Source organism: Diorhabda carinulata, chromosome 1, assembly GCF_026250575.1.
Source record: "Diorhabda carinulata isolate Delta chromosome 1, icDioCari1.1, whole genome shotgun sequence".
Taxonomy (NCBI): domain Eukaryota; kingdom Metazoa; phylum Arthropoda; class Insecta; order Coleoptera; family Chrysomelidae; genus Diorhabda; species Diorhabda carinulata.
In genome coordinates, this window is record NC_079460.1 from 22,815,413 (window position 1) to 22,826,528 (window position 11,116).

At 33.1% G+C, this 11,116-nt stretch overlaps 1 protein-coding gene across 1 annotated transcript; it reads left to right on the forward strand.

Moving 5' to 3' along the window:
- The first annotated feature begins 386 nt into the window (after positions 1 to 386).
- LOC130903833 (testicular acid phosphatase homolog) lies at positions 387 to 9,803 on the forward strand. The gene is made up of 6 exons (XM_057816176.1): positions 387 to 680; positions 733 to 828; positions 3,959 to 4,198; positions 4,269 to 4,578; positions 9,323 to 9,516; positions 9,638 to 9,803. Exons 1-6 carry the CDS (start codon positions 600 to 602, stop codon positions 9,782 to 9,784), a joined length of 1,068 nt encoding a protein of 355 aa, XP_057672159.1. The 5' UTR covers positions 387 to 599; the 3' UTR covers positions 9,785 to 9,803.
- Positions 9,804 to 11,116: the final 1,313 nt, after the last annotated feature.

Here is an 11,116-nt window from a genome sequence, read left to right on the forward strand (position 1 = left end):
TTCAACAGCGATAACGCTATGCGCCACGGTCCACTGCGTCATTATTACTAAAACTGGACGCCCTAACCTACAAAACAACCAGCCCCCGCTTCGCTCCTCCCACTCTCACTATTTAACTCAAATTCATACGTGCTTTTAGTTCCACCCATTATATTATAATCGCCTTCTAGAACCACTGGATCCTTAAAATTTCTATATTGACGTATACAAACAAAAATGTCATAAAAAGTAGACAGAATTATCCGGCGCACCGTCAATATTTTGATTCGATAACATATTAGAACAGGACCGTCTCCACGGTCTATAATATAAATATGAAATGTCCTTGACACTGCCACACGATCAATGGATTCCAAAACATGCATCAAATAAACATTCATACAAACATTGTAAATGAATTATTTTTTCAAAAATTTATTTTTTAATTTTGGCCAAAAATATTAATAATAATAAAAATAACATTAGTAAATAATTTTGGGACGTCTATGCGTTGTGTTTGTTGCTACGCCATTGACTAATTTAGATAAATGTCAATCTCTTATAATTCTTACAATAATTAACAAATATTTCACCATTTATTGTGACGATAGATTAATAAAATGGAAGTGTTGTGGTTTATTATTCCATTATTATTTATAAAACACGTGATCGGTAATTCGTCATTGAAACAAGTACATATTGTAAGTAGGTCAACTTTTACTGCTTCTCAAAATATTAAATTATGGATTTTAGGCGTTTAGACATGGTGAAAGGGCACCTTCTTCTACATTTACGAATGATCCATACATCAATTATTCTTGGCCAAATGGATGGGGGGAACTGACTAATGTAAGATAATCGAAAGTTTTTGAACAATTTCATTTTAAAGATAGATCAAAACTAAAAATGTACAATTATTCAAATAAACTAGCAAAACAATTAACATAAAACTTTAGATACAAATTGAAAATAGATATCCAAATATAGATAAAAAAAGCTCCCATCTCCATCCCGTTTTGCTTCAGAAAATATCCTCTTTAAGTTACCTCCTGCTAGTTTTTCAAAATTATCATCAATATTTAGTGGCGTGCCCATAATTTTGGCCTGGGGGGCGGTGGGTTCAGGACATAAGTCCACGGAACCTCCGGGGAGACTGGGGGGTCAAAATTGCTTTTAAATGGTATTGTTTTGGCCCTTCAGTAGCTGTGAATTTATATTGCAAGATATATATATTTTTTATTTGTTGTATAGAATATTGTATTTTTTGGCATTTGGCGGGTCCGGTTCTGTTCGTCCTCCCTGTCATCACGCCACTGCTAATCTTTGAAATTATGTTTAGAGTTAGTCAAGGTTGATGAAGAGATATTTGTTAAAATAAGATATCCACGTTGTTTGATTCTCAACTTTGTTTGCTACTTTAAAGCAGTTCTGTTTTGTTTAGGACTTTAGTTCTATGATTCTGTTAAAAGAGATTCTGTTAAAGATTTTGATTTTGGAAGTATTTGGAAGTATATCAGAAAAAATTCATTGCACAGTTTTCTCGTTCGAAGACTGAGATATTGTGTGAGCTAGAGAAAAAATAAAATCATATTACGCAAGGCACTTCGTGCCACGAACGGATCTGTAAAACATTTTTTGGAATCTCCTGAAAAGAATAGAAAAAACTCATGAAATAATTTTTTGTTAAATTTGGAAATACTATAAGTTAGAAAATAAATCAAAGGTGTAGATCTTTTTTAATTTTTTTATACTATTAATATTTACTTGGTTTGGGTGGCTAGAGATTAGGGGATGATAATTATAGTATTAAAAATCATATATATTTAAAAAATAATTAATTTCAACTTCATACAATTTTTTTTGCTTAATTTTTTATACCTAGAACAATTTAAAATATTATTTTTAACCAATATTCTCAATGGAAAAAGAATTTTTTGACTATTTTTCAAAATATGCAATAAAATACTAAAAAAAATTCCATTGAGCATGGGGGTTAAAAATAAAATTGTGAATTTTCACAATGTTGCAAACAATTTTCTGAAATTAAAATTCATAATTTTTGGGGGGTTGTGGTTTTTTACAGCTGTAAATACCATCCCCTAAGCATTAGCTACCCGAGCTCTGAAAATATCATTTTATAACGAACGAATTTTATGTTAAAATAAAAGATCTACAACTTCGATTCCAGGGTTTTTTTGTTTCCAAATGTTATGAAAAAGTCAGTTTATTAATTTTTTTCACCCCTATCTGAGGATGATTCCAAAAGTTTGCTGGGGGAGCACTTTAAAGTAACGTAGGAACTTACCTAAACTTCGCTTTTGAGGACCTAAAAAGTAATCAAAAAGCAATAATCCCTAACAAAAAAGAAATTATCAACTTTGACAATTTTTACTTTTTCGCACTTCTTCATACATTTTTAGAGTCGTTTTGCTAAATTTCTTTACTTTACTTTTCGGAACGTTGATTCGGGTTAACCCGATGGAGATCTAGCCGTTAGGAATGTCATCCGGATCACGTTCACTGTTGTTCGGTAGACGTACTTTAGAACACATTTAACATGTTTACTGCCGAAGCAATTTTTACAATTTTATTTAATCGCATTGTATCAATAAAAATACTGATTTAAATACAAAGTTATCATCGAAAGGTGTAGAAAATGGCTTTTTAGAAAAAAATTCTATTTTTTAGTTGAATTATGAAACAATAATGTCATCGGGGGACTAAATTATGAGTTATTTCGTAGTTGACAGCTGATGTGTTGCACAACTAATAGTATTCAACTATTTGTACTGTTAAAGTACAAAAAAGACACTTTGTAATCGTTCGTAAACAAAATGCATCACAACAAATTAAAAATAAACGTTTTCTTTTGGAAACTACTTGATAATAAAACAGTCAACCTCACATACACAATCCAGAAATACGAAATTTTCCAACATTGACTTCTTCAATATTGACTTTCCTTGTACTATATCTGTTCATATTTTTTTTAGTTAGTTTCACTATAGATTGTTGATCGGTTAGATCACAGCCGGTTTTACTCGGCACTCTTGATGTGATGGAGTAAATTTCAATAGTCCAATAATGATCAGTATCCAGCCAGTCACTTGACTAGGCTTTTTGATTTTTAAAATTTTTATACAGTAGCATGATTTTAGTATCAAATGAAAGCTTGAACTTTTTAGTAAGTTGCATAACCTCTGATCTTTAGAAATTGTGGCAGCCCACTTTGAATTCGGTCAATCCGAGTGTATATTATAAGAAACACCATAAGAACGTTATTATCTCAATTCATATATGTCCCATTCAATTTTCTCAACTTTTTCTTTATATTTTGAATATTTAAGAAGTAAATTAATTGTTTTCGCAATCAACTTTTCCAATTATCACGTACGTTATTAAAATATGATCAAAACGTTGAAAATATAGTTAAAACAGAGAAATGCATTGGAGAAAAATAAATTTTTAAAATAATTATTTTCCTAAAAATTTAATCTAATACAGGTAAGCGCGTAAATTGCAAACTTTCACTTTCCTTTCTTCGAATACAGGTAAGCGCATCTTACTAAAAAGGTGGTACCTAACCAAACCTGGTTTGGTATGTGCTAGAATTTATTTCAGGTAGATTTTAACGAATAGCAATTTTGTTTGATCCTAGAATCGTGCTTTAACTAATAAGCTAAGCAACTGTACAAAAATTTAAAAAATAAAAAAAAATTTGCCTAATCAAGTAACTGGTTGGGGACTAAGACAAGTTTGTTCCAAATTGCTAATCTGGACCGTACTTGGAACGGTTATCGGAAGCGTTTATATATATTTTCTGCACAATCTCGTTTTTATAAAACATCAAAACGGTTTTTGTCGAGACTAATTTGGCAACGACCTCAATATCATCCAAAATACAAACTTTCTCATTCGCCACCGAAAAGAACATGTTTACCAGTTTATTTATTATTTAGTGGTATGTCTCTATTTCTAGAGAGGTAAACTGCAGTTATATTTGTTAGGGGAAATTATAAGACGTGAATATGAGGAATTTATTCCCAAGCTGTACTGGTACAAAGATGTAAATATCACTAGTAGCTATTACGTTAGATGTCAAATGAGTGGGCAGCTATTTACTGCTGGATTGTATCCACCAGTTGGTGATCTAATTTGGAACCCGGATTTATTATGGCAACCTATACCTTTAACTTACCTACCTAGATCAAGGGATACCGTAAGTCGTTTTCATTAAATAGTATCTATTAAAATCTAATAATTATTTGATTTAAAATTTTACCCTTAAGAATATAGTTATGAAAGCTCCCTGTGATAAATACGATAAAATATTCAAAGAGATACGACAAACACCAGGTATTGTGGAAATAGAAAATAAATATCAATATTTAAAAGATTATTTAACGAAACATACCGGCCAGAATATCACGAATATTGAAGACATTGAATCTGTTTATAATACATTAGAAATTGAACAGTTACATAATTTCACATTACCAAATTGGGTTAATAATTCCATGATGGCTACTATGAAAATATTAGGAGCTAGAAATTTAGCTCTTTATTCTGAAACCCAGTTTATGAAGAAAGTAAAAGGAGGTAAGTCGGACGAATTTTTTTTATTTTATTAGCAATCAAAACATATACAGTTCCTCAAGCTAATGGGATGGCTTCAGAATATATAAGCTCTACTATGGCGCGATGAGATCTTCTCCAGCGACAAGTCTTCTTTACCAGTTTTTTAGATCTGCCAATTTCTTTTTAGTCTTCTGCTGTTTTGTGGTTGCAGTAACGTGCTTTCATGCACTGGCAGAACTAGTTCAGGGAGTGTACACTAAAGTGTTATTTGTAGCAGAGCCAACGCTACTGTTGCTGTTCTTGGTAGCAGTGCAAGAGAACTGGTTCACCCAGTTCACTGTACTGCTTGCCCTGGGTTTAGAGTCAGTTCAGCCAGTGCAGTGCAATAAGTCTGTATGTAGGGTTAGGTTTGGCCATAGACATAGTAAATTACCGTCTATGGGCTCGACACATATCATGGTGTATCAGCTATCATACGAAGTAGTTCGACTGTATTTATTTGCACAACCCATATATCCAGATAAGTTCGATTATAGGGTTATAGAGGAGGGCACTGATGTTTTCTTAGGGTGAAGATAACTTGGTCGGATTTCGTTTCGTTTGTTTTGATTTTACTTTTGTTGAACCACGTTTGGATGTCATTTAAATGTGTCTACAGCATCCTGGAAGCTTCAACTGGATTTTAGTTGCTTGTTAATATAACTGTGTCGACGGCGAAGGTGCCCATAGTGGTTTTATGATTTTCTGGTAGTACTACATATAATAATGGCCCCAAGATGTTTCCCTGTGGTACACCTGCTATTATCAAAAGTGGTTTCATTAATTTTTGTTTCATACTCTCCATCGCTTAGGTAAGATTTTAATAGTTGGAAGTATGCAGTTGGAAGACAGTTTTTGATTTTACATAATAAGCCTGGGTGCCAAACCTTGTTGAATGCCAAGCTAACGTCTAAAAACACTTATGTGCAGTATTTTTTTTCTTCTAGTGCTTGATTTATTATGTGGCTTATCCTGTGGATTTGTTGTATAGTTGAATCTTCCTTCCTTAATTCAAACTGGTGTAGTGATGTCCGTTCCTCATGTGAGCTCATTCACAAGGCGTGTTTTAGTGAACGTTCCTCAATCTTTACTACTGAAATTTGTGGCCATTTTAATATTGCGCCTTCTAACTGCAGATCGATAATTTATGGTTTCATTGGTAGACAATGTCAAGAAAATTTATTATTTGTAAAAATAAGAAACCTGTATCCCAACATAGATGCTCTGATGCAGAATCGCGTTGAAGAATTGACCCATACAAATTAGTGATCATTGCCCTGTTTAGGGATCATTATTATTTCAGCAGATTTGGTCAGTAATTCAGACATGAAATATCATTAAATATGCGGGTGATAAGTATTTTATCTTTCTTTGGTAATTCCTTTGTCATTTTTGGGGTTATTTTATCTACGCCAGGAGCCGATGAATTTAAATGAGAAATATTTATAACAGTTGTTTCGGGGAGGTTGTGAATGTTGTCATGAATATTCAAAATGAAAATTCTCTTGGGGATCTACCGAGCGGATCTCTAAAGTTTTTGTTAATTAACAAACTTTATGTTTTCACCACATACTCTAATTATTTTATGCATCGTTTCGGTTTTTATTAAACTTGATTATAAAAATTTTTGTTTTCATGTACATAATGGTGCTTAATCATATTTTCTTAAGTTCCAATACAATTTCAGATCTCTTTCAAAATATATCAATAAACAATCAGTATGTTGTTGATGTCGATTTCCTGGTGTCGAGGGTCTTAATTTTTGGGGATTTCTCATCCAGTTTTAGAATAAACTTAGTCTTCTTCTTCCTCTTTCAATAGAACCAGGTCCTATTTAATCCTGTACGTTTGGCCCTCTTCCTAGATCTCCCTGAAAAGCTGAACTCCAGCTCTCGTACCACCCCTTTGGTGGGCTGCTTACAGGTCTGCCTGTGTTCGGTCTCTGAGTTTTAGCCCATCTGTCTTCTGGCATTCTTTCTACGTGATCCCTCCAGAATCTTTTTCGTGCCCTGACCCGTCTCACCACATCCTGTACGCCCAGTTCTTCTCTTACGTCATCAATCCTTATTCGGTCCCTGAGAGTGATTTCTTTGATAGTTCGCAGTATTTTCATCTCCGTGCTTCTCATTATTCTTTTTGTTGTTGATATCTCGGCTCTGGTTTCTGAAGCATATGTGAGAATAGGTCTCACACACGTTTCATAGATTCTGGTCTTGCTCTGTGAGTTTATCGCTTTGTTTCTCCACACTATATCTCTCAGACAGCCTCCGACTTTTGATGCTTTCATTGCTTGTGTTCGTGCCTCCTCTGTCAATTTTCTTTCACTAAATATATTCACTGCCAGGTAATTGAATCTTGATACCTGCTGTATTATTCCGCTATCGACTGCCAATTTGCATCTAATAGGATTTTTTGATATTTTCGGCAGAAATTTTCATCTTATATAGTAGACGTTGTAAGTCGTCTTCATTTTCTGCAACGGCAATACCATCGTCTGCATAAAACAATATCTTTAAGGAGCGGTGATCCATTATGTATCCTGCATTGACTTTGTTGACTTCCTCGATAATTTGATCCATTATGATGTTGAATAGGGTTGGACTAAGACTGTCTTTCTGCCGAACATCAGTATTTATTTGAACTTTTTCAGAGAGACCTACCTTAGTTTTAATTCCTGTTCTGGTTCCGGTATAAAGTTCTTTGATGACTCGTTGGTACTTATAGTCACATGTTGTTTTTCTCAAGACTCCTAAACACGTCTCCCAGGCGTATTCTATCAAATGTTTTGGTGAAGTCAACAAAATAGACAAACATGGGTTTATTGAATTCTATCGACTTTTCCACCAACTGACGAACTATGAATATTGCGTCCACTATTAGACCTGAATCCTTGTTGCTCTTCGGAAGTTAGTTGTTTAACCATATTCAAATCCAACGCAATTTCAAATCTGTTCTAAACAAGTAAAATACAAACAAATGGGTTTGTATTCCACTACAAGCAGTGAATAATAGCATATGGGTGATTCCGTTCTAACTGTGATTTTTTGTATTCAAAATTTCAAGATTTTAAAATTTAACTTTTCTAACTTTTTTATGCATATTATTCATCTATTTTACTGTAAAAATAAAACTCTAAGAGGAATTTACTACAACTTCAAAGTATCACGAGCAAGACACAAATGTCGGATTTTGAGTTCCACGGTACTGACTCATTTATCCACGGTACTGACATGGTAACTTAAGATATTAAACAACAAGTGCATCAATTTTCCTCAGTTTGATCATAAACATTAGAATTTATAAGGTAATTAGTTTAAATCATTTGTTACGACAAAAAAAATTAATAATTTATCGGTAAATTCTAGGAATGGACATGACACGGTACTGACATTCAAGTGATGTATGGTAACTTAAGATATTAAACAACAAGTGCATCAATTTTCCTCAGTTTGATCATAAACATTAGAATTTATAAGGTAATTAGTTTAAATCATTTGTTACGACAAAAAAAATTAATAATTTATCGGTAAATTCTAGGAATGGACATGACACGGTACTGACATTCAAGTGATGTAGTATAAGTTTTCTTTAAGTGGCAAGTTATATTGTATAAAAATAATGTTTAAATATCTTAAGAATTATTCAATTAACACAAAATTTTTATTAATTGATTATTAATTAATGACTAGTACAAAAAAACAATACAGGACATTGAATATCACAGTTAGAACGGAATCACCCATATGCTGATGATCTAAATTTACTAACAAAAATTAAGCAGAAAATTGGAAAAATTCTGTAGCCTTGAAGAGGTAGCAAGAAAATTTTGACTCAGAATAAACCACCTCTCCCAGGTTATAGAATTTTTCCAATTTTCTGTTTGTTAGTAAACTTAGATCATCAGCATCAATCCCATTTGTTTATATTTAACTGCTTTAAAACAGATCTAAAATTGCGTTGGATTTGAATATGGTTATACACCAAGTTTACTCTAAAACTGGATCAGAAATTCCTTATTGCGGTTCAAAAAAAGACATTTAGTACTAGGAGAACTAGATTTAACATCCACTGTTTATTGAAATATTTCGAAATTGTATTGTAACTTTGATTCAGAATGAACCAAAGAAACTGACTTCATTGAGATGCTGTTGAAAAATCATATATAAAAAGAAAGAATTATCATCGAAGAATAGTAAAGAAGTAGAAATAAATAAACAAAAAAAATCATGGGTGGTAATGAAGCAGTTAAAACATTAAACAACATATAAAAAAAGATAATTAAGTCATCCAAAGGAGGAAGAAAAAAGCTGGAAATTTGGGAGAAGAAAATACCGGAGAGTAAAAAATAAAAACAAATGAAGAATAAAATGTATCATGAGCTGAAGAATCTTGATAAATACGAGTCAGTAACAAACTATTTAAGAGTACAAAAGGTGAGATGGATAATGCATAAAAAAGGATGCAAGAAAAAAATGAGGCAGAAGAGTGAAATGGTTTTTATGACGATCTTAAAGAAAATTTGGCATGTGATCCATTTTCTATGGATAAAAGATCTTTTTCCATAAAACTCTCAATATATATTAAATCTGGATTATGTGGTTGTCTGCTACATTCCCTCAATGTTGATACATCTCGATCCTCTAACATTTTTTCACTGGATTACATGTACAAATGTGTCCTTGAAGATTTGAATAATCTCAATGATTATATCGTGATGTATTTTTAGGAATGTTTTTAAACAATGCTATTAAGTGTATGGAAAATCGTTTGAAAGGGAGTGATGACACTTTGTTATACCTATACTCAGTACATGATCTAACATTAGTTCATATTTTAAGAAGTCTCGAGTTGGTAGATAGCATTAAACCTGATTTTGGGGCGACCCTTGTATTTGAATTATACGAAAATGGAGAAATAAAGGTAGATAATTCAATTTTGAACGATCCTACAAATTTATTAATATTTTCAAATGTTTCTGATAATTTTTTTTATATACCAAACATTACATATATGTAAATTATGAATGTTCTACTTTTTTTAGGTTAAATACAGAAATTTTTGGAGTGATAAACCAACGGTATGGGCCATACCGAACTGTGATTCTCCATGTGTGCTAAATGATTTTAAAAATTCTCTAATGAATGTTCTATGTTTTGACTATACCAAAGAATGTGAATTAAATAGTTAATATAGTCCATTGTATTTTACGAAGTTTTTCCTTGTCCTATTTTTATGTTCAACGTTTTAGTTTCCCAATCAAATTTCCTGGGCCATTTATCTTTGGTTATATCGTTTTTTACGTCTCTAAAGGCCGCTTGACATGATGCAATATTACGTGTAATGCATGAGCATGCGCATGAATGGTTTCATGCAAGATCACGCACTTGCAACATCATAGTTTCGGTGCCATTTTTATAACGTCTAAGCTGCAGTTTTAGGGAGAAATCTAGTTACTTTTGGCCCAATCTGTCCATCAGGCTCCAAAAGTGAAACAGCAGCAGATATAATTATTGACAGTGGTCCAATGACCACTTTTTCACATCGTTACTTACTTACTTAGTTTTGTTATCATCATTGTTAAACCGGTCACAAAATAGTGAATCAAATTTTAGGTTAGGTACTCATACATTGAATTTTTATTAGTTGCAGTCATGATACAATGGGTTCCAGAGGGTCAGAATGTCAACCGGACTTACTATTTGTCATTTTTGGCAACTCTGCGAAACGAGTTCGTACAAAACGGCCCGATTTTGCACCAGGACAACGCACCTGCTCATAACGCGCTGTGAAGCAGTATTTGGCCAGTAAGCGCACTGCAGTGCTCGAACAGCCGCCGTACTCATCAGATTTGGCACCGTGCGACTTTTTGTTTTGTTTCTGAAGATAAAATGTGCTTTGAAAGCACATTTGAGTTGATGGAGGCGGTAAAGCGAAAAAACGACAGAGCTCCTAAAGGCTCTCAGCAAAGAAGACTTCCAGCACTGCTTCGATCAATGGAAAAAACGTATACAAAGGTGTGTGGCGAGGGGAGGGGAGTATATTGAAGGGGAGCATTTGAATGTAGAATAATTTTTATAATAAAACCCCTTTTTCTTAACCAGTTTCGTTATTTGATAGCCAGACCTCGTACACTCATTAACAAATTAGATAAAAAGTGGTAAGTACTAGGAGTTAGGAAATTACTATTCAGAAAACAAATCATCATAAAATGTATCTTCAGCGTTACTGTTATAAACACTTGGTGAAGAATTAATTAGCTGCAATTAATTAATCTGGGGTGACTCTAGACTTCTAAAATATCCTGGAAAGTTTGGAGCATAGCTGTTAGACATATGCTTGTATTTTAACAAAATTCTCATGATCTCCATTTTGCCATCCAGTTTATAGTCTGGATGAATTTGGGTTAACTTTTTCTGCCTTTATTCATCCTCTCGTCCATCCCTTGCATTAACTTTGTAATAATTTTATCCTCTTCCTATGCTTTTTTGGTCCCATATTACGTAACGATTTTGAATGTCAC